Source organism: Siphateles boraxobius, unplaced genomic scaffold, assembly GCF_051911475.1.
Source record: "Siphateles boraxobius isolate OS27281-9 unplaced genomic scaffold, OSU_SipBor_1 20, whole genome shotgun sequence".
Lineage (NCBI taxonomy): Eukaryota > Metazoa > Chordata > Actinopteri > Cypriniformes > Leuciscidae > Siphateles > Siphateles boraxobius.
This window is the reverse complement of record NW_027508811.1, coordinates 6132084-6156255: the sequence shown is the minus strand read 5'-3', so window position 1 is coordinate 6156255 and position 24172 is coordinate 6132084. Positions and strand designations below refer to the sequence as shown.

At 43.6% G+C, this 24172-nt stretch overlaps 1 protein-coding gene across 1 annotated transcript in view; it reads right to left on the bottom strand.

Moving 5' to 3' along the window:
- eys (eyes shut homolog) overlaps positions 1–24172 on the bottom strand; it is a 388659-nt gene that overhangs the window by 138005 nt on the left and 226482 nt on the right. The window contains exons 21-24 of the mRNA XM_077236480.1: positions 23994–24090; positions 22286–22393; positions 18168–18313; positions 7171–7342 (exon numbers count right to left, since the gene is read on the bottom strand). Coding sequence (XP_077092595.1) covers positions 7171–7342; positions 18168–18313; positions 22286–22393; positions 23994–24090 — 523 coding nt within the window. The remainder of the gene's footprint in view (positions 1–7170; positions 7343–18167; positions 18314–22285; positions 22394–23993; positions 24091–24172) is intronic.

Genomic DNA, 24172 nt, shown 5'->3' with positions numbered 1-24172 from the left:
ACAGACGTTTATTGATCAGATATATGTGTTTTTATGGATATATACACTGCCTCGCCAGAAAAGTCGCTATTTAGATTTAAATGGGCAAATACTTAAGAGTCTATGATTGGATCATTATTGCTGTGATTATTATGTTTCTAGCATGTTATATGTTTGTCAGCAGTTCTTCTAGCCCTAATCGATGGAGTGTGTAACTTTCCACTTTCTAAACAACAATGTTGGAAGACACATCATTGCCATATTACAGGATGACAAAGATTCATCAGGCTCAAATTGTGAAAGAATGGTTGGGACGGAGCATGAAGAATCATTTTCACACATGAATCGGCACCTCTGAGTCCAGACCTTAAATTCATTGAAAGTCTTTGGGATGTGCTGGAGGAGACTTTACAGAGGACCAAAAATTGATTCACCTCGTGATGGAAATCAATGTTGCGATGTTATTTCCATCAAGAGGTGCATAAGTTTTTGGTCAAGACCTTGTGTGAAAATGATTCTTCGGTAACACTTTAAGGTAAGGGTACACGAATTATCATAAATTCATGCATGAATTATGCATTCATTCATGCATTAATATCTCATGAATCATTAGGAACTAACACAAGTTCAACATTTTTCATTCATGACTTCATGGATGAACAACACCTTAATTAAAACATTAACTAAGATGAGCAAATCATCATGAGTTATGATTTATTTCGCATGATCATGATGTTTTCTTTGTTCACAGTTATGCCACCATTAATAGCACATTGTTCATCAGTGTTTCAAAGGACTAGTCACCACTTTAGTTGAGGGGCCACACACATGATGAAGTCATTGATAGATAATGCTTAGTTAATGATGACCACTGTATTTGAATGTCAACAGAATTTGTGTGCTATGAGTTGTGAGTGGTCTATTTTGGGGTCTGTCCAATACAGTAGTCATCATTAACTAAGCATTATCTACCAATGACTTCATCATGTGTGTGGCCCCTCAACTAAAGTGGTGACTAGGTCACTGACCTAGACAAAGAACAAAGAAAACATAATGATCATGCGTAATAAATCATAATTCATGATGATGTGCTCATCTTAGTTAATGTTTTAATTAAGGTGTTGTCAATCCATGAAATAATGAATTAAAAACTTCCCGGGTTACGTATGTAACCCTAGTTCCCCGAAGGGACGGACGCTGCGTGTAATCGCAGTGGGAACGCCCTCCAGCGTAACGCGTCTGAAGCATGAATGAAATCAGTCAATGGAGAGATGGAGCGTCATAGCGAGTGACGTCATCGACCAGGAAGCTATAAATATCCCCTGAGCACACAATACGCCAGCTTAAATTTACTGAAGCAAGCGACCCAAGGGGATGCCGGGAGTATGGCAGGACACGCAGCGTCCGTCCCTTCGGGGAACTAGGGTTACATACGTAACCCGGGAAGTTCCCCTTCAGGGACTACCGCTGCGTGTAATCGCAGTGGGAACGCAATACCCACATCCCCATACGACCAAATCCCCGTCGTGTGTCAGTAGGAGACACAAACCGACGAGAGAACCTGAGCCCAGAGAGTGGAGCTAAGATCAAGGGAATAAGATCTAACGAAAGTGTGCGGTGAGGACCAGCCTGCCGCATCACAAACGTCCTGAAGAGAAGCTCCTGAAAGAAGAGCTGTAGAGGCAGCCATACTCCTGGTGGAATGAGCCCTTACAGCCAAAGGTGAAGGCTGATGGGCCGAACCGTAAGCAAGCGAGATGGCCTCGACCACCCACTTGCTCATCCTTTGCTTAGATGCCGGACACCCTTTCTTAGGTGACCCAAAACAGACAAACAGTTGTTCCGATCTCCTCCACAGGGCAGCTCTGTCGACATAAGCATCTAAAGCCCTAACGGGGCACAGGAAATTAAGTCACTTCTGGTCTGACGTCAGAAAAGGCGGAGGACAGAAAGCCTGCAGAACTATAGGTCTAACAAACGTAGTTGGCACCTTAGGAACGTAACCTGGTCTCGGACAGAGAAAGGCCTTAACCATACCAGGAGCAAATTCCAGGCACGAGGGAGCCACCGAAAGTGCTTGAATATCTCCAATTCATTTTAGAGATGAGATAGCGAGAAGAAGGATAGTCTTTAGCGTAAGAAACTTTTCCGAAACTTCCTCGATGGGCTCGAAAGGAGCTAGGGAGAGACCTTCTAAGACGATGGCCAGATCCCAAGCTGGTACCCTCGTGCGAACTGCAGGCCTCAGCCTCAAGGAACCACGAAGGAAGCGAGATATAAGTGGGTGTCTCCCGAGAGAACCTCCGCTCGAAGGAGCGTGGTAAGCAGCTAAGGCCGCCACGTACACCTTCAGTGTGGAGTGGGATAACCCTGTGGAGAAACGGTCCTGCAGGAAATCCAGCACTGTACCAACCGGGCAGTTAACTGGGTCCTGCTGGCGCTCTCCACACCAAGAGGTGAAAAGTTTCCACCTCGCGGCATATGACTTCCTCGTGGCGGGAGCTCTGGATTGGAGGATGGTCTCAACGACCTCAGTCGAGAGACCAGAATCTATGAGCTGGGCCCCCTCAGAGGCCAAGCCCACAGCCTCCATAGTTCTGGGCGGGGGTGAAGGATCGACCCACTCGCCTGAGAGAGTAGATCTCTCCGGATCGGTATCTCCAGGGGAGAGCCGTCGAGGAGAGACACTAGGTCCGCAAACCATACTCGGGCCGGCCAGAACGGGGCTTTTAGCAGAAGACTGAGCCCGTCCCGGCGAACCCTCTCCAGAACTCCCGGGAGCAGAGCGATCGGGGGAAAAGCGTACAAATGTGACCTCGATGTACCATCGCGTCCAACCCCAGTGGGGCTGGCAGGCTGAGAGAGAACCACAGTGGACAGTGTGATGTCTCTCGGGAAGCAAATAGGTCTACCTCGGCACGACCAAAATGTTCCCATAGGAGCTCCACCACCTCGGGGTGAAGACTCCATTCCCCGGGCCTCGGCCCCTGCCTCGACAGGATGTCTGCCCCCTGATTTAAATACCCCGGGAGATAAATAGCTCTCAGAGAAAGAAAATTCCCCTGGGACCATAGAAGGATCTGACGTGCCAGTTTGTAAAGTGGGCGAGAACGCAGACCCCCCTGATGGTTGATATAAGAGACCACCGATGTGTTGTCTGACCGGACAAGAACATGGTGGCCCCTTAGGTCTGGGAGGAAATGTTTCAGAACCTGAAACACTGCCAACATCTCTAGACAATTTATGTGCCATAGACGGTGACCAATCATGATCGCCCCGCACCCCGTGAGAGAGGCATCTGTCGTTAGCATGACGCGACGACAAGGAGCTCCCAACACAAGGCCTTGGGACAGAAACCGAGGATCTTTCCACATAACCAGGGCGCGATGACACCGTCGCGAACTCATGATCATGCGAAGCGGATTTCCCCTCGGGGAGAATCCCCTGGTTCTGAGCCACCACTGTAACGGTCTCATGTGCAGGAGGCCAAAAGGTATCATGTTGGACGCAGCTGCCATGAGACCTAACAGTCTCTGGAACTGTTTTACAGTGGATGACTGGCCTAGCTTAACCTGATCTACTGCGGCGAGAATCGAAGCAACACGAGCAGGTGACAACTGTGCCTGCATCGTCGTCGAATCCCACACTACACCGAGAAAAGTGGTTCTCTGTAATGGAGAAAGAACACTCTTCTTGGCATTGCGCCTCAACCCCAACCTCTTGATGTGAGCAAGAACGACATCTCGATGCCGAACCGCCCGTTGTTCTGATTGAGCTAGAATTAACCAATCGTCTATATAGTTCAGAATACGGATGCCCTGCAGCCTCAGCGGGGCTATAGCCGCATCCATATACTTCGTGAACGCGCGGGGTGACAGTCCTAGGCCGAACGGAAGAACCTGTTATTGGTAAGCTTCGCCCCCGAAAGCGAACCTCGGGAACTTCCTGTGTTGAGGTAGGATAGATACGTGGAAGTAAGCGTCCTTTAGATCTATCGTGACGAACCAGTCCTCGGATCTGATTTGACACGATCTGCTTGAGAGTGAGCATCTTGAATTTGAGCTTCCCTACAGCGCGATTTAAGAGACGCAGATCTAGAAAGGGACGCAGCCCTTCATCTTTTTTCGGAAAGATGAAGAACTGGCTGTAGTATCCTAACTCCCTGCTGGGTGGAGGAACCCGCTCTATAGCTCATTTCGCTAAGGGAAACAGCCTCTCGAGGCTGGCCTCTGGATGAACATCCCGAGTGACGGACATAGCGCCCTGTAACGTACTGGCAGGGAACAGCTGGTCTGGGCACTCCACAACCCTCCTCGGAGGGGGGCGAGCGTCCCTCGGGAAATCGCTCGCCGAGTCTCTCTACGCCCTGTAAGGCAGGGTTAGTAGAGCAGACCCCTGAGGGCATCAGGAAAGACAGGGCACCGTGTTTTTGTGCAGTGAACTCAAGTCTTCCACGATGGGGACCACCCTCAGAGTCCTGACGTTCAGCACGTCAGGATTTTTTCGACGCGGCCTTCTTGGCGATAATGACTGTCCTCAGATCATCAGCCCTACCCTGAGAAGGTCGCGCCAGAGAGCGCCCCGCCTCGTCCCTCCAGTTTCTCTGCGGGGGGGGCACGAGACGCGACACTCCGTTTCTGCTGCGCTCTTTTTGAACTACACGGCGGCTGGGACTGCCCTTCGCTCAGCAGCCCCAGCGACACGCACTTTAAGGGGCATAAATTTCTGAAAAGCAGCCGCCTGTTTCTTCTCTTCCTGGAACCTCTCCGTGACAGAGTGAAGAGCGTCACCGAAGAGGCCCGCAGGCGAAACTGGAGCATTAAAAGGAGAGTCTTATTTTTCTCCTTCATAGAGGTCTGACTCAACCACAAGTGTCTCTCTGTGGCCACCATGCCATAGACCGGCCGATAGATTTAGCGGTCTCCTTGGTGGCCCGGAGAGTGAGATCAGCAGTCTGCCTGAGCTCATAAATCATATCCACAGAAATTTCACCCCCCCTCACAAGAATCTTTAAGCAGGACAGCCTGATAAGCCAGCATAATGGCCATAGTGCGCCGAGTAAGTCTTCCCCACTAACACAGAAGTTTTTTTTTTCTTAGTGGCTTAGAGGGCAGAGCCGGTGCTTTAAGTGAAGATGACGAAGCAGGAGAGAGATAGCTGGAGAGCGTCTCCTCTGCCTTCGGCATGGTCGCGTACCCTGAAGCTTTTGCACCAAAAATGTTTCCATAAGCATTAGACTGGTTAGTATAAATTCTATTTGAAACAGGACTAACCCAGGTCTTTGAAACCTCAGAGTGAAGATCTGGGAAGAATGGTAAGCACCGGCGAGAAGGCTGAGGACGTGCAGACAGAAGTCTATCATCTAATTTGCTTTCATTTCTAGACTGCAGCCTATCAGTTGGCCACTTTTTTTTTTTTTTTTTTTTTTTTTTTTTTTTTACAGCCCGAGATAACACATCTATCAGCCCCTCTTCAGCAGTATGCTGGAGTGACGAGTCAGTTTCTTCTGATGCAAAACTTTCGACATCGAGCTCCTCAGAACTGGATAATCTAAATTCGACATCATGTGCCTCGACCCGGGCAGAAGTAACCGCCGCAGCGCGTGCTTCCAGAGCCGGGTGAGAGGCAGTAGATCTCGCTGGAGATAGCTGAGATAGGGCGGAGCCCGTCTCAACGTCGCCAGTGAGATCCATCTGCGAGCCCCAAGACAAGCGCCGCCGCTCTGCCTCAACAGAAGCGGGACCCGAGCCTCGGGGAGCTCGCAGCAAACCACTCTCCTCGAAGAGCGATCGCCGCGAGCGCAGAGTACTCAAGGGAAAAGCTCGCAATGCTCACAATCGACCCCCTCGAGAGCCGACTGGGCATGCAGCAATCCCAAACAAGCAACACACAGCTGATGTGTATCCCCACCCGTGATGTATCGTGTACAGGGGGAAACACACTCTCTATATTGCTCGCTCGTCACTTTGACACTCATATTGGTTTTTTTATATATATATATATATATATATATATAGTGAGAAACTCCTGTCTAAACAGACAAACACAATCGCTAGATTTCAGACACACACAGAGCTTGCTGAAGTAACAAAAAGCTGGCGTATTGTGTGCTCAGGGGATATTTATAGCTTCCTGGTCGATGACGTCACTCGCTATGACGCTCCATCTCTCCATTGACTGATTTCATTCATGCTTCAGACGCGTTACGCTGGAGGGCGTTCCCACTGCGATTACACGCAGCGGTAGTCCCTTAAGGGGAACTTTGAACTTGTGTTAGTTCCTGATGATTCATGAGATATTAATGCATGAATGAATGCAGAATTCATGCATAAATTTATACATGAATTCATGATAATTCATGTACCCTTACCGTAAAGTGTTACCGATTCTTCTTGCTCCCTCCCAACCATTCTTTCTCAATTTGAGCCTGATGAATCCTGACATTGTCATCCTGGAATATGGCCATGATGTGTCTTCCTACATGGTTGTTTACACCCAATCAATTAGGGTTAGAACAACTGTTCGCCAAAATGTAACATGCTAGAAACATAATAATCACAGCAATAATAATCCAATATATAAATCCAAACAGTATTTTAGCAGGCATCAGTATGTTAAAATATGTACAAATAAAGTCAGCATTTTTATGCATAGGTTTGACTTTATTGATAGTCCTTGTTAAGTTATATTATAGCTGAACTTCCAGGAATCATTTAAAAAAATATATATTTTTAAGTACAAATCTGAACAACTGATACAATCTGGACAGTAAAAAAAAAAAACTCTTATTGTTGAGTCCTGTTATAATCCCTTTTTACTACCGTAACACATTGTACACTTTAAAATAACAAATCTGAGATGTTTCCCATGTATGGTTCCCAAGCGAAAAATCTGTTCTAGCTAAACTGTGACTATTTAAGGCATTAGTACTTTATATAAAATCGAATTATTACTGTAACTTGGTTAGTGCGAGAAACAGCTGGTAATGACTTATTATGTTGTGTTTACTGAGTAGCAGACTGCCAAACAGTTAATTGAGAGTGAGCTGGCAAGAAGGATTGCGAGCACATTTAGTTTTTTAAAAGACTCAGAGGTACTGTCTCTTTCAGAATGGCTGTGATAGCCGTTTACAAAGCTCTCAATCACAGAGCTTGAAATTCACATTGTTACAGCTCAGCAAGGTTAATGTACCTCCCATGAACACAGGGGTTGGATGAGCACTCATCAATGTTTCTCTCACAGTGATAGCCCATGAAACCTCTGGAGCACACACACTGGTAACCATTAAGACCGTCGATGCACCTCCCGTTGTTTCGGCATGGATTGGATTTGCACTCATCAACATTCAGCTCGCACCATTTACCTTTGGGGAGAACAAAATCAAAACCATATAAATACATTACGTTTAGTATTTAGAAATTCTTGGAAATCAATGTGATTGATTTATTTAATGGCATGTCGGAAATCAAAGTGAAAAAAAAATGCATGAAAAAGGTAGTCGTATATGAATGACATGTTTTTGCAAAACCCAAATTGAACTGCTGAAAACCCCATGTAAAAAGCATGTTTTATTGTTGCAATACAGATAAGGCTCTAAAAAAGTTAATAAAACCTGTAATAAGGATAACATGCAAATTTATAAAGAATGCTCTATTAACCTTTAAATTAACTAGCAGGAATGTAAAAATTATATTTCAGATCCAAAATTCAAGTATTTTGTGAGACATTCAAGGACCTTGACATTGATAGCACTGTGTTCCACCAGTCGAGGAAAACTTTAAAAATGTGTACAACAAAGTTTATATTTGTGTTTATATAGTATTTGTATTTATATAGTTATATTATTTGTATTTGTATATTATATAGTATTTATCCCAAAAAAATGTATTTCCCTTTCAAGGGAACTCGAGCTGCGTCAAACGCTGTGGGAACGCCCCTGCGTTGTGCGTCATGAAGCACGTATGGAATCAGCCCAATGGAGAGATGGAACGTCATAGGCGGGTGACGTCATCGACCAGGAAACTATAAAGCACCCCATAAACACAAGCGCAACAGCTTTCCATGCCTTCAGTCGCGCTATATGTGAATCTGTCCCTGTGTGAATATTGTCTGTCTTTACATACTCTGCACCACACAAACAATTTATATATATATATATATATATATATATATATATATATATATATATATATATATATATATATATATATATATTAAGAGAGATATGGCGAACGAACAGCAGTTTAGGAAGTGTGTCCCTCCCTGCTCGCGTTATTTTACGAGTGGGGATACACACGTTCTTTGTGTTGTTTGTTTGGGAGTGCAGCATGCCCAGTCAGCTCTCGAGGGAGCTGATTGTGAGCATTGCGAGCGTCTGCCATTAAGGACGCTCCGCTCCTGCCGGGCGCTCTTCGAGGAGAGCGGTTCGGTGCGCGCTCCCCGCGGTTCGGGTCCCGCTCTTGCCGAGGCAGAGCGACGACGCGTATCGTGCGGAACGCAGATGGATCTCTCAGCGGGGTTAGAGACGGGCTCTGCCTTATCTCTCCCTTCACCTGTGAGATCCAGTGCCTCAGTCCCGTGTTCGGAAGCACGCGCTGCGGTTTCTTCCATTCGGGCTGAGGCACCAGTTATAAATGAGGGAGATGTGGAGGATTCGCCACCTTACACTCCCGAAAGTGATGAGCTAGTGGAGGTATTAACAAGAGCTGTAGAAAAACTCAGCATTGTATGGCCAGTGACTAGACAGGAGTCTGTTTCTAAATCAAAATTAGATGAGAGATTTTTGCCGTCACGAGTGCAACCTCCACGCCGGTGCTTGCCGTTTTTTCCCGATCTCCACACTGAGGTGTCGAAATCGTGGAAAAAAACGGTGTCATATAGAGTGTTTAGTCCCCAGACTTCAACATATTCTAATATTGTGGGGGCAAAATCATATGGTTATTCGGCTATGCCTCGCGTGGAAGAGACGCTTGCGAGTTTTCTCTCCCTTGAGGCTGCGTCATCTGTTAAGGCACCGGCATTACCCACCAAGCCTCTTAGAAATATTTCGGTTTTTGTGGGTAAAGCGTATTTGGCGGCGGGTCAGGCTGCGTCATGTCTGCATACTATGTCTATTATGCAGGCATACCAGGCTGACCTGCTGAGGGACGTGAGTGAGAGTGAGGAGGTCAGTGCTGACGTGGTTCGCGAACTGCGTCAGGCTGCTGATTTATCCCTGCGCGCAACCAGAGAGTCGGCCAAGCTAGTGGGTCGATCTATGGCAGCTCTGGTGGCCGCAGAAAGACATCTGTGGTTAAATCAGACAAATATAAAAGAAAAAGAAAAAGCTTTCCTTTTAGACACTCCTCTCTCGCCCCTGGGTTTATTTGGCGATGCTGTAAATTCTGTCATCGATAAATTCCAGGAGAAGGAAAAGCAAACAACAGCTTTTAAGAAATTTCTCCCTTTAAAAATTCATGTCCCTGGGGCTGCTGAGCGGGAGCAGCCCCGGCCGTCTGCGAGCTCATCATATAGGGCGCTGAAGCAGAGTGTCGCGTCTCGTGCTCCCCCTGCTGGACAGTGGGCTCAGCCGCGGCACTCTCAGCCGAAATCTCCCAGTAATAGAACTGATCTGAGGACAGTTATATTAGCTAAGAAGGCTTCGGCTAAGAAGAATATCCTGGTGCCACGGCGCGCAGGACACTGAGGGTGGTCCCCACCGAGGCGGAAAGGTGTTCACCTCTTTCTACGGTGCCCATTCTTCCTCGGTGCCCTCAGGGGCCCGTTCTGCCAACCCCGCCTTCATGCCGGGGCGCAGACGGTCCCAGCGAGCGATTTCCCGAGGGACGCTCGCTCCCTCTGAGGAGGGTTTCAGAGCGGTTAGACCAGTTGTTCCCTGCCGGTGTGCCGTTACAGGGCGCTGCGTTTGCTGCTCAAGTTACACCAGAGGCCAGTCTCGAGAGACTGGTACCCTTAGTAGAATTTCTGGCAGAGTGGAAAAGCCTTCCAAAAATATCTCATTGGGTCCTGCAGACAATAGAAAGGGATTATGCTATCCAATTCAGGTGTCGTCCACCAAGATTCAGAGGGGTTCTGCCTACAGTGGTGGGCCCCGAGCAGGCTCTGGTTATGGAACAAGAGGTGAAAGCACTCCTTCAAAAGGAGGCTATAGAACGGGTTCCTCCTCCCAGTGTGGAGTCAGGCTATTACAGCCGATATTTCATCGTTCCAAAATAGGATGGGGGGGTTGCATCCAATTTTAGACCTGCGCCTATTGAATCGCTCTGTAGGGAAGCCAAAATTCAAGATGCTCTCTATCAAGCAGATCGTGTCACAAATCAGATCCGAGGACTGGTCTGTCACGATAGATCTAAGGGACGCGTACTTCCACATTTCCATCCTTCCACAACACAGGAAGTTCCTGAGATTCGCCTTCGGGGGCGAGGTGTACCGGCACAGGGTTCTTCCGTTTGGCCTAGCTTTATCTCCCCGCACTTTCACGAAATGCATGGACGCAGCACTAGTGCACCTGAGGCTTCAGGGTGTTTGTGTCCTCAATTACATCAACGATTGGTTGATTTTAGCTCAGACAGAGCAGATGGCGGTTCGACATTGAGATCTCGTTCTCGTTCATATCAGGAAGTTGGGGTTGAGGCTGAACACAAAGAAAAGTGTATTATCTCCTCAGATGACCACTTTTCTGGGTGTCATTTGGGTTTCGGTATCGCTGCAGGCGCGACTCGCTCCGACCCGCATCGTTTCGATTCTCTCAGCTGTGAAACAATAAAGCTAGGCCAGCTACTTACTGTAAAACAGTTTTAGAGACTGTCGGGTCTGATGGCAGCAGCGTCCGACGTTATACCTTGCGGCCTGTTGTACATGAGATCGCTGCAGTGGTGGCTCAGGACCAAGGGATTCTCCCCGTGGGGAAATCCGCACGGTCAAAGTCACGCGGCGCTGCCTTCGTGCTCTGGTCATGTGGAAAGAAACTTGGTTCCTATTCAAAGGGCCTGTGTTGGGGGCTCTTTGTCGTCGCGTAACGCTAACGACGGATGCTTCCCTCACAGGGTGGGGGGCGGTCACGAGAGGTCGTCCAGCCCAAGGGCTGTCGCAGGACCATCATCTATCACGGCTTATAAATTGTCTAGAGATGTTGGCGGTGTTCCAGGCTCTGAAACACTTCCTAGCAGACCTGAGAGGTCATCATGTGTTAGTTCTGTCAGACAACACGTCGGTGGTCTCTTATATAAATCTTCAGGGGGGCCTGCGGTTTCGCCGGCTTTACAAGTTGGCCCGTCAGATCCTCCTGTGGTCCCAAGGGAGGTTACTATTTCTGAGAGCAATGTATCTTCCTGGGTATTTGAATGTGGTAGCAGACTCCCTGTCGAGACAGGGGCCGAGGTAGGGGGATTGGAGACTCCATCCCGAGGTGGTGGAGCTCCTTTGGTTGAGTTTCGGTCGCGCCGAGGTGGACCTATTCACTTCCAAGGACACCACGCATTGTCATCTGTGGTTTTCCATCAGCCATCCAGCCCCTCTGGGGTTGGACGCTATGGTGCAGCCGTGGCCGAGGTCACGTCTGTTCGCCTTTCCCCCGATTGCTCTGCTACCTGGAGTTCTGGAGAGGGTTCGCCGGGACGGGGTCAGCCTACTATTAGTAACCCCGTTCTGGCCGGCCCGAGTATGGTTTGCGGACCTGATTTCTCTCCTGGACGGCTCTCCCTTGGAGCTCCCGGTCAGGAGGGATCTACTCTCTCAGGTGGGCAGCATGATATTTCATCCCCGCCCAGTATTGTGGGCTTGGCCTCTGAGGGGGCCCAGCTCATGAACTCTGGTCTCTCAACTTAGGTTGTTGAGACCATTCTTCACTCCAGAGCTCCATCCACGAGGAAGCTTTATGCCTTGAAGTGGAAACTCTTCACTTCTTGGTGTGGAGAGCACCTGCAGGACCCAGTTAACTGCCCAGTGGGTGCAGTGCTGGAATTCCTGCAGGAGCGCTTCTCCACAGGGCTATCCCCCTCCACACTAAAGGTGTATGTGGCGGCACTGGCTGCTTACCACGTCCCTTTCAGTGGAGTTTCTTTTGGGAGACACCCGCTTATAACTTGTTTCCTTCGTGGCACACTGAGGCTGAGGCCAGCAGTTCGTACGAGGGTGCTGGCCTGGGATCTGGCCATCGTATTAGAAGGTCTTTCCCTAGCTCCTCTTGAACCTATCGAAGAAGTTCCTGAGAAGTTTCTCACGTTTAAGACTATCTTTCTTCTTGCTATCTCCTCACTAAAGAGAATCGGAGATTTGCAGGCTCTGTCGGTTTCACCCTCGTGCCTGGAATTTTCGCCTGGCATGGTTAAGGCTTTTCTGCATCCTAGACCAGGTTACGTTCCCAAGGTCCCTACCAAGTTGTTAGACCTACAGTTCTGCAGGCCTTTTATCCTCCTCCATTTCTGTCGTCTGACCAGGAGAAACTTAATTTACTCTGCCCTGTTAGGGCGTTAGACGCCTATGTCCACAGAACTGCCCTGTGGAGGAAGTCAGAACAACTATTTGTGTGCTTTGGGCCACCCAAGAAGGGGTGTCCCGCGTCTAAACAGAGAATGAGCAAGTGGGTGGTCGAGGCTATCTCACTTGCCTATGAGTCAGCTTTACAGCCTTCACCTTTGGCTGTACGAGCCCACTCTACCAGGAGTATGTCGGCTTCTAAAGCCTTACTGTCAGGAATTTCCCTTAGTGACGTTTGTGATGCGGCTGGTTGGTCTTCACCGCATACTTTCATTAAGTTCTACAACCTAGACTTAAGTACTACCCCTGGGGCACAGGTGCTCTCGTCCTCTGTGCGCTAGTTCTCACATGGCGGTCACTTGGTCCTATGGCGACGTGGGTATTAGCGTTCCCACAGCGTTTGACGCAGCTCGAGTTCCCTTGAAAGGGAACGTCTCGGTTACGTATGTAACCCTAGTTCCCTGATAGGGAACGAGACGCTGCGTCATTCCACCATACTCCCGGCATTCCCGCTAGCGCTTCCTTCAGGCCTATCAGAAGCTGTTGCGCTTGTGTTTATGGGGTGCTTTATAGTTTCCTGGTCGATGACGTCACCCGCCTATGACGTTCCATCTCTCCATTGGGCTGATTCCATACGTGCTTCATGACGCACAACGCAGGGGCGTTCCCACAGCGTTTGACGCAGCGTCTCGTTCCCTATCAGGGAACTAGGGTTACATACGTACGATACTCATGGTATGGCTTTTTTTCATGCAATTTATGCTCTATTTTTAAGTCTTCCTGAAACACATAAGTTTTGTGTGAAATTATTATTCTCTAATAATTTCCCCTCTAATTTTGATTCGTCTCAGTGTTTTAAAGCCACTAATGGTCATTTAACCCAAAAACGGCATGGGTTTGTACTTACATTTCCAGCCTATTTCTAATTTTGCTTTGTGACCAGGTAACATAGGGTGCATTATTCTCTAACCTAGATTTATGACCAAGCTGAATGACGTGAAATCCACTACAAAAAGGTTCAGTAAAAAACACCCTAATAGGCCATAATTTACCTGGAACAAAGCTGTAAATTCAATAAGTTGAGAAGAGCCAGTAAAATCTAGAGGCGAGTCAGACTCCATAGACACCCTGGGACAGGTTGACAAATGACAGAGATAAAAACGAGAGCCAAAGAGATGCGATACTAAAGAGCAGACAGCCATTATTCTTCCTCCCTGTAAATACACAAACAAATCGAACAATTTCCAAAAGTCCCGAGACATCTAAATAAAGAGCAAAAGTAATCTCTTAAACATTATGAATCATGTGCTGATATTACAGGAATGTAAACTTAATTCACGCTTGACTACACAAATAATTCAGTAACTTTTGGCGAAAGCGACACCATCAGCCGCAGTTCAGGTCATGCACTGACAATAAATTAAAACTTAATTTCAATTGCTCACGGCTCAAAATGCAGCCTGCGAGAAAACAAACATCTAGCCGTGGTGTTCCTCACTAAAGAAGTATTAAACCTTTCTTAGCACAGTTCTTCACGCTGAAGTGTTTTGGTGCGTCTTGAAGGCAACGTGGATAAATAAAAGGAACTAAAACATAACAATGAGGCAGATCCTTAACATCTTCTAATTAAAGTGTTTTTCCCAATTGCTCATTCACGGACAGTTGTTAATTCCCTACACAGTGACCTCCTGGTTAAGCCGTAATGAATTTATTTCCCTGCGGATAGCCATCCGCAAACACAACAAAGTGTCAGTGTATTGACTGGGTATGAATTAACTGTAAAAATCTTATTAACCCCAAAACACAAAGCATGGTTTTTGATATTCTGTCATGACATGCTGTTTGTAGTCATCCATCAATCAAGTACTTTGTATCTCACTGCTTCGTATGACACTATTGACTGTAGATTGTGAGGAAGTGCACACCAGCCTCGCTTCGTAGACAATGCATTTACACTGTCAGCGCTCCTAATGAGATTATACAAAACCCTCTTAATCGGCATTTCCTTGTCTGATTTGACAAATAATGTGCTGTCCTATCAGAATTTGTAGAATATGAGAAGCCAAGCAGGGGAGAGATTATGAAGCTGTTGGGTTAATCCTAATGTTGGCTTTCTTAAGGGCGCTCACTGTACTCATCTGAGAGGAGAGAAAAGACCAAATAATCTTCTCCTCCACTCTTCAATTACTTCTCTCTGCAGGAACTTCTCAAACCCACAGCGACTTATCAGATTTTATTTCCAAGAGACCAAAAAAAGGGAAGAACTGAAGGAAAGCAAAACAAAGCAAGAGAAGGAAAAAAACTGAAAATGAGAAATAAATAACACAGAGATGATGAAGTAAGAGAGAAAGATGCTACATAATCAAATAATAATAAAACAGACAGACATTGTCTTTGCCTTTTATTAATGTAAAGCTGCCTATCACAATGAAGAAGACACTAACTAGATCCAAGCAAGATAGCAAATAACGTAACTTGACAGAACGAGGCACATTATATGCCGTGCTTGAGCAACACACCATTTCAATTTAAAAAATCATTTCACTGCAGATCAGCCACAGAGACACGTCAGGTGGCAGGATGCCGCATTTTGCCTTCTGTATCTTTGATTCCGCCTTCTCGAAAAGTTGCGATGCCGTTACATGTCTTATTAGGGCAAATATTTCCTTTGAGCCCCAGTTGGTTGAACCAATCCAGAATATATCCTCCAGCCTGAGCTCTCGGGGGATGCGTCCGATTCCTCAGATGAGCTCGGAGCTGAGAGGAAAATAATGACTGGTGCAAGGCAGAGTGGGGCCTGATAATAAAAGAGGTTTCTGTGGGAATTAGGGCCTGTGTGTCAGGCTGAGCTCTCCCAGGAGTTTCTGTGCCTCTGAGAATTCCTTCCTTCCCCTTGGTAGGATGAGGATAAATTGATGATACAGTACAAAAGACAAATGAAATTAATCTTCAAGCTGACTGATAACGATTGAGATTACGTGTTTCTTTTTAAACAGCATTGATAAGTGGGCTAGAGGCGTAATGTCCTTGGTATTCTTAGGTGTTTGTATGTAAATTGAGGTTAGCACACATATGTTTAAATAGGTCCTGAAAGATACAACGTCTATATATATATTGACGGTATCTGAAGCGTAAAGTCTTCAGAGAGGTGTAAATGTTTACAAATCTTTGTGAATAGTTTGATTTTATTGTATTTATACTAAAAGAAAATGATTAAATATGTTTAAAGACAGTTGAAACAATTGTTGGAATATTCCTCAGAGTCTAAAATTTTTGTCTAAAGATTTGTTTGAAGATTCAGGCCCTGTGCCAAATGGCACACTTCATATGCACTTTCGGTCTTGTGGACTTACAATAGCTGCCGCGTGCGTGTGTCCGTTAAGTCTGTGAGACCGTAGGGTGTCCCATTTGTCATTTTAGGTCTCAGAAGGGTGCTCGCGAGCGCCCCCTCTGCGGTCATTTTGCGCCCTCAATGCGCACTTTTTACGAGCCCGCACTGATGCGAGCACCGCAGCAGACTTATTCCCAACAGTCAAAGCGGTGTTACGTTACGAAAGTGCGACGTCATGAAAGAGGAAGACCCAGAGTGCTTATGGTGCCATTTGGGACAGGGCCTCAGTCTCTCTAAGCCCTGCCTTTCCGAGAGCTACTCTGCTCTGATTCGCCAGATGGCCCAGTCTGTTGTGATTAGCCTACGGCTTATAGCGCGAGTCTGAAACAAAACTCCCATTACCATAATTGAATTTCAGCTCCTGATGCTTCCTAAATCCTCAGCAATTGTACACAGTAACGAAGGCGTCAATTTTACCAACTCATTTCGAGCACGAGTCCGATGATGAAACACTGAAAGAACTAGTTATTCAACCCGAACCTCCATCGCAATGACGACTTGAGCAGGACATCAGACGTTCCCTTTCAGTCGCTCACGTTTGATGTTACGGATCACTTCAGGGAGCCTATCATCTTCGAGACTCGAGTGTCTACAGAACGAGCCAATGAACGTTGGCATGCATTAATCGCATCACGCTCCCCGCCCCACAGCGCGGGTATAAACAGGAACCGGGCGCACACACACATTGTCCTTCACTTTGGAGCCGAGCTTCCTGTTCATCTCTGAACTCTGCAGACTGCTATTGTGCGTTGAAGACTCTAAGACGGTGCTGGTGTGACGGCGCGTGCAGCGAGTGGCCGCTACCATTTCTATGTTCAACAAACTGCTGTTTTGGTGTCAGTTCGGTGGGCGTTTCCCTCAGTGTAAACATTACACAGTGGCCATTCCCTGGGTGCCTCAGCACTGTGAGAGTTTGTGGAAAGTCTTTATTATATTGCGAAATATTATTACAATTTAAAACACCTGTTTTAATTTTTAAATGACTGGATCATTAATCCAGTCGTCATGTGTTGCATGATAATTCTGATATGCTGATTTGCTCCTTTAAAAATTACCTTAAAAAATGGGGAAAGTCCTTTATAGGCTAACATCTAAATTCAATTATTTTACTCAAGAAAATAGTAAGTCAAAATAATATTTAAAATTACTCAATCAACCTCAACCCATTAGGCTACACCAACAAAGCTAAACTTAAAGGGATAGTTCATCTAAAAAGGACAATTCTGTCATCATTTACCCACCCTCAAGTTATTCCAAACCTGTATGAGTTTCTTTCTTCTGCTGAACAGAAAATAAGATATTTTGAGGAATGTCGGTGAACAAACAGTTGATGGACCTTATTGACTTCCATATTATAATTTTTTTCCATACTATGGAATTCAATGGGGTCCATCAACTGTTACCATATTTGGTAAAACTTTATTTTGATGGTCCCTTTTGAACATCCTGTTGACTATAAGTAATTTTGCAACTACATGTCAACTAACTCTCATTAGAGTATCAGTAGACTGTCTGCTTAATATCTGCCAACTCTTTATTGTGTTGGTCCTCCAACAGACAATCTACTGACTATAATTAACTTTGCAACTACATGTCAACTTATTCTAACCCTAAACCTACCAGTTTACTAATACTCTAATGAGAGTTAGTAGACATGAAGGTTCAACGTTACTTATAGACAAGAGAATGTGTTAAAGGGACCATCAAAATAAAGTGAAACCCCATATTCTTCAAAATATATTATTTTGTGTTCAGCAGAAGTGTAAGATCAGGAAGAAATTTATCCTTAAGGAAACAGATTACAGCGTATTGGGAGTGCAAACAACTTTACTTTTATTAGTCTCATCTGGATTTCATTTATAAGTAAACTTGGCATTTTAAAATGTTTAATCGTTTTTAATGCCCCATCATTTACTAATAAACAAGAGCCTGGATATAGATTAGTTTCTGAGTATTAAACTTATCCACATGTAAGTTCAGTTCTCAATGAATAAGGATGAGATCACCCAGGAGAAATAGGAAAATAGTGAAAGTAAAAAAAAAAACTGAGGAGGAGACAAGGAAGTAGTTGATTTAAATGCAGAGGATGAGGAGGAGGTGTTTTGCTATCTCAAGGTGAATCTGTGCATGTGAGAGTGTGTGTGCAGATATTGGTGGGAGTGTGCGATCTAATTAAAGTGGTAAATGTGCTGAGGAGCTATTTGTGTGTTCTTTTCACTGAAAATCTGTCAGGCTGGGAGAACGTACCCCGTGTAGACATGATAAGCCCTGGTTTCTCGCATTGATTTTGTGTCTCGGGCTCTGGCCGAGGGGGTCGTACCTGAGAAGCCAGAACGGCAGACACATATGAATCCCCCAGGTTTGTTGATGCACCCAGAGTCATGGAGGCAGGGGGAAGCTTCACATTCGTTTATGTCCAGGTTGCAAAGCGTTCCAAAATATCCGGGAACACAGTTACACTGGAAACTGGAAATGCATAAAATGAACATTCTTAGCCAAATCTTTTTTCTGACTGCACAATTTAAATCGCTGTGTTAAATGTTTGCCAAACAATCACCACGCCACAATCTGCATGGAGAGTTTTTAAGAAAACTGACTGACAGGGAAAAGTCTGACAGACAGCAAAAAGATCTGAAGTGTGTGTGTTAATCATGACTTGGATAAGTCTGTTAGTTATCATTGGACAGAATGACTGACAAGCTGATTCGGTTTCAAATATCCTGTCACCTGTCTAATATGTGAGGACTTGGCCAGTTCAGTGGTTCTGTGATGGAAGGGGTCTCTCGTAGAATATATTCACACTTTAATAGGACATTTTGTTTCTCACTGTGATTTTTTTTTTGCTGGATATTTCCTTCACTTCAAAAAATGTTCTTTTTTCTCTATATTCTGTACAAGATGTTCTGATGGGCTTGGTACAGTATGTCTTTAAAGAGGTCATATCATGACAAACTGATTTTCCCATGATCTTTTGAAATAAAAGTGTTTGATGTACTAAAAAATGCTGTACTTTTAAGATCTCTTCCTTTTCAGTCTAAAAGACCATTTATTGAAATCTATTGGCTCTTTTCTAGCCAAAATAGCTTGCATTTACTTCTGTAAATAATGACAGATTTTGTTTTGGAAATATTTGGTAATGATACAAAATGTCACGAAGAACCTTTTCAAAAGATAGGGCAGCATTATCTGTATTAGATCTGACAATAAACTGCAACCAAAGTAAGCATAGCAAAACACTGTCAGCGCCCGTTTACACAGGACACGTTCTATAATGGATGCCAAAGCTTTGTCAACCGACCCCCTTTGACCTAAAATATTTATCTTATATTATTATTTGTATTTATCTAATAATAAAAATATCAAATTATATATTTATATCTAATTATATATATATATATATATATATATATATATATATATATATATAGGGTTCATGTCACGATTCGAGACATATCACGATACTGAACTCACGATATGATATTATTGCGATTCTCCAAGACTTATGATAAAAGGTTAACAAAAAATGTACTGTTGATTAAAATGCTAAATTTGATATTACATTGTGGGTGTAAATGAATAGGGTTGGACTTGGTGCTGGTGACCCAATGCTCAGGAAAATAGAGACACCACAATAAAAATATTCATGATTCTGAAAAACAGAATGATTTATTTAGATATATTTAAAATAATGTAGGCCACTTTTTACTGGTAGTATAAGACATTTGGCATTATCGGGACTCACAAATATTCCCCCATTGTATTACATTATATTCTATATTATATTTATTAGTTTAAAGGAGCATTGCATAGCTATTTACTTAAAAAAAATCTTTAAGATAGAGTTTTCATTTGTATATTTATGAGCCAACCATAATGTAATAGAAAGAATGACACCTTAATGTCCACTACGGTTGCCTCTATCAGCCTGTAGGCTCAATTGTGTGCGGAGGAGTCGGGTCCGAATTGGCAGGAAAATTCACAAAATGTGACGTCATGCGCTTTCTCGTCTACTTTGGCTTACATCCGGCCATTAGTAAGCAGCGGCAAATCCGGCAATCGCTAGCACTATCGTGAATCAAATGGACTCTGCGGAAGGAAAGAAGCGACCAGCCTCCAGTAAAATCCAGAAACCCACGGCGTCGGGCAAAGACAAGAGTCAACATTGGAGCGGCTTTTGATTCTTGGATTCTTGGAGGGAGCTCCGGTCAGCGCTGGATATAAAAACAGACCCCGAGCTGGCTTTCTTTTTACGTAAGACATAGGCCATTTTGCAATATATTATTTTATTGTTTTTGTGGTTTTTGTTTTTATTGTTTACGAGTGTGCACACCGAGAAATGAGCATGAGACTGGCTGCAGTTTCTCTAACGGCCACGGGTGTCAGTAACGGTTAGAAATTTCAGAACCTACGCAATGCTCCTTTAATGTATAGAATTGTTTTCTCACATAGTGAATTATACACAATGCATATTGTCACTATCCACGATGCATATTGTTGCAGTTTTGTATTGCGATATATTGTGACGTGATATATTGCAACACCCCTAATATATATATATATTATATTTTAAGTACCCCCTGAGAAGAATATTTTTAATTTAAAACCTCATTTACATGTTCACAGTTCTCTGATGCTATGTAATAGTCACAAGGCACGCAGGTAAACAAAATGTTTTATCTTTTTAGTAAGTGTTTTTTAGTTTGATTGCTTTCATTTTAAAATTATTTATTTATTTTAATTTTACATTTTAATTTATTAGTTTCTCATCAACTCATGGACACCCTGCAGTTTCCACAAAATCCCCCAGGGGTTCGTCCCAGTTTAAGAAACCTGGGTCTAAAACAACATGCGCTAGATGGATATCTTTGACAATGTAGCATGCATAAAATGATTTCACATTTCATGAAAAGCCATGTCATGTTAAAACACTAACATTTAGTTTGAAGAAAAAAAGTGTCAGAAAGAGTCTAAAATGGTCATTAAAAAAGTTTAAAAACAAATTTAAAAAAAGTTTTTTGGCAGAAGGGAAAAACAATTAAACAATGACAACTCTCGTAGTGTTTGGCATGGTAATAGATATGACAATGATAATATGTTTGGTCTAAGACTGCTATACGCTGCTGCTGTTATTGCCGGTGTTGCTGCAGAGCCTGAAATTTGAAAAAGAATCTGGTTTATGTAAAACATTTACTGTAAAATTTGATAAAATATTAGAGATTTATATGTTGCATACATGTTAGCCGGGCCAAACCGTTCTCCTTGCTTAACGTTCCATTGCGTGCCGATCCGGCCCGGCCAGTACAGATATGGTTTCATTTTCCACTGTTGGGCTGAAAACAGAACTCTTTGGAATTGAATTAAAAAATGTGTCAGTAATTGCCTTGGTAATGCCTAGAGTTTACAGGCGATTTAAGATGTAAATAGGATGATCCAATATTTTTTTATTATATTACTAATTTGCGTTAACCTCACTCAAATGGTACGCTTGGCCAGCAACAGAGAAACTGGCAACCAAGCAACACACAAGTGACCAATTCTGAATGGCGACGTTACTACTCGCATTCTACCAGGACGGTTCAGTAACGGTTAGCCATCTGGGCCGAGAACGGTTTGTAATCGTGCCGTGCCGAACCAAACTCAAGTGGAAATATAACCGTGACCTTTCTTAGAACCATTTGGCCCGTTGGTGGAAAAGTTATGACATCTACCAACAGAGGCAAACAGGACCATGCTAACTAGCTAAAGCCTAACCTTCTTGGCCCCGAACAATATCCAGTTTGCTGTTACATACAAAGCAAAGCAAACATCTGTAAACTGTCAGTAAACTGCATACAAACAGATCAACTTCTGACAGGTCAAGGTAGAAGAGCTCCGCTGAGAATGATCTCATTTTACAAGCCCTGCCGTGTCAAAAGTGCACTTGTATGGAAGAGAATAAGTTGTAAGCAAACGAAAACACCTGAAGTGAAATCCCTCAGATGGAAGCAATTCCAGAGGAACGCTGGTAGCAGATGATCACAGGGGAGGCCGTACATGATAGGAGACAAAGTAGAGAAACCATTTAGGACTCAAATTGGCCTCAGGATCTCTCTGCCCATATGTCGGACTGAACCAAGAGCGGCCCTGAGGCGCCCATTAAAGCACAAACGAGGAGAAGATCTAGTAGAGAAAAGCCAATATAGAGGTGTGATGCAAACCTGCTGAACCATTCTCACTTGAGTTTAGACCAGCACCTTATATATGTCAAGGATGAAAAAGGACCTTTATTATAAACCACAGCACAATAATACCAGCATCTCTCAAACGTGTCTCATTTCTAGACGTCTAGTAAAAACAAACAGTTCAGAGACGATACTTGGGCTCCTACATCATAATCAATTTACGGGGGTTACGGTATAGAGTGGAAAACGTGCAATTCGATGTTGCCATGGTACTTACCCGTTCACAAGGTCTTGGCAGACGCCTCTGTTCTGGCAGGGGTTGGATGCACACTCATTGATGTCTTCCTCACAATGTTGGCCTGAGAAACCTGGCTTGCAGAAACAGCTGCAGAGGAAAGACAAAAGGAGGATCGTTTTACAGTTGTGAAAAAGTTCTGGAACTTAAATGTGATTTTACATTTCCATATCTTTGCTAGAGCTACATGACATGACCATAAATGTCATAAAATGAACAAAAAAATGACTAAACATAATAATAATCAACTATTATTTAAATGGTTGTTAGTCATAATAATAGTATTAGTAAACCAAAGTTTATTATTTATTATATTCCCTTAATTGCAATGAAACGTTCATGATTTTCAGTTTTGAAAAATATGAAATCTTAGAAATTCAAAATTCTGGGGTCGGAAAGATTTTATAATGTATTTGAAAGTCTGATCTGCTTACCAAGGCTGCAGTCATTAATTTATTTATACAAAACACAGTAAAAACAGTAATATTGTGAAATATTATTACAATATAAAATCATTTCTTTCTTTTAATTTATTTCTGTGATGGCAAAGCTGAATTTTCAGCATAATTACTCCAGTCACAAGATTTTTCAGAAATCATTCTAATATGCTGATTTGGTGCTGAAGAAATATTTCTTAGTATTATCATTGTTGAAAACAGCTGTGCTGATTAATATTTTAATGAAAACCTTGACAACTTTTTTGTAGGATTCTTTTATGAATAGAAAGAAATTATTTCACAGAAATATTCTTTAAAAAAAAAATCTTACTGACCCCACATTTTTTAATGGTAGAGCATATGACGAGCGCATGAAAATGTATATAAGAGTGACCCAACAAAATGTGAAGGTACCACAGAGGAAACCACTGACTGTTCTTCAATAAATAAAATGGCTGCCATCTCAAATGTACTAAAACAGCTGGGTGGGGTGTCCACTACAAATGGGGAAAAAACATAGGAGCCAAATGTGGACGTTTCTGATAATTATACACTATGTTATGTCTGGAAAACAACAGATCTTGAAAGAGGCTGTGTGTCAGATTTTTGACCTCAATCCAATTGAAATGTAATGCCAGGATCTAAAATGGGCCATTCCAGGACATGCACACAAACTTCAAAATGCATATGGAATAGTCCTTTTTAAATAACCTTTATTGTTTTTATTTGGTATTACTGTATGTATATTTATTGTTATTAATTATTAATAATGTATTAATTATATTAATAAAAACCTGGCAATGTGATATTTGTTTTTTGCTTAATTTAAAATGTGTATTAATGATTTATATTAAGCAAGCCATTTTTTAAAGAAGAGATTTGAGTAAGATTATATTTTATGAGCAATTCTTTCAGAGATATATTTCAAGATATATGTTTCTCACTTTATGTTGATATTGGCTTATGAGAACTTAAAGGGATAGTTCACCCAAGAATAACAATTCTGCCTTGTTTTATACTGTTTGCACATTCTATTTAGAACTTTACATATGTGATCACTGTAAACTGTATTTTTATGGAAAAAAGTTACATAATAAAAGTTGTGTGTTCCAAAAGGTTCCAAAGGCTAAATGTTTTTTTTGGGGTGTGTGAAACGTCCCCCTAACACAAAATGGTGCCAGAGGGCAACATAACAGCTGAAAGACAAACAAACACAATAGAGAACTAAAATTAGAAATAAAAGGCAAAAAGACCTGTAACTGTTGACCCCATCCACACAACGGCCTTGGTTCTGGCAAGGTCTTGAGACACAGTCATCGCTATCAATTTCACAGCGAGTTCCCTCAAACCCTGCAAGACAGATGAGATGGTCATGGATCAGTAAGTCTCACTGCTCCCTGAAAGCGTTAGGATCAATGATAACAAAGGCCCT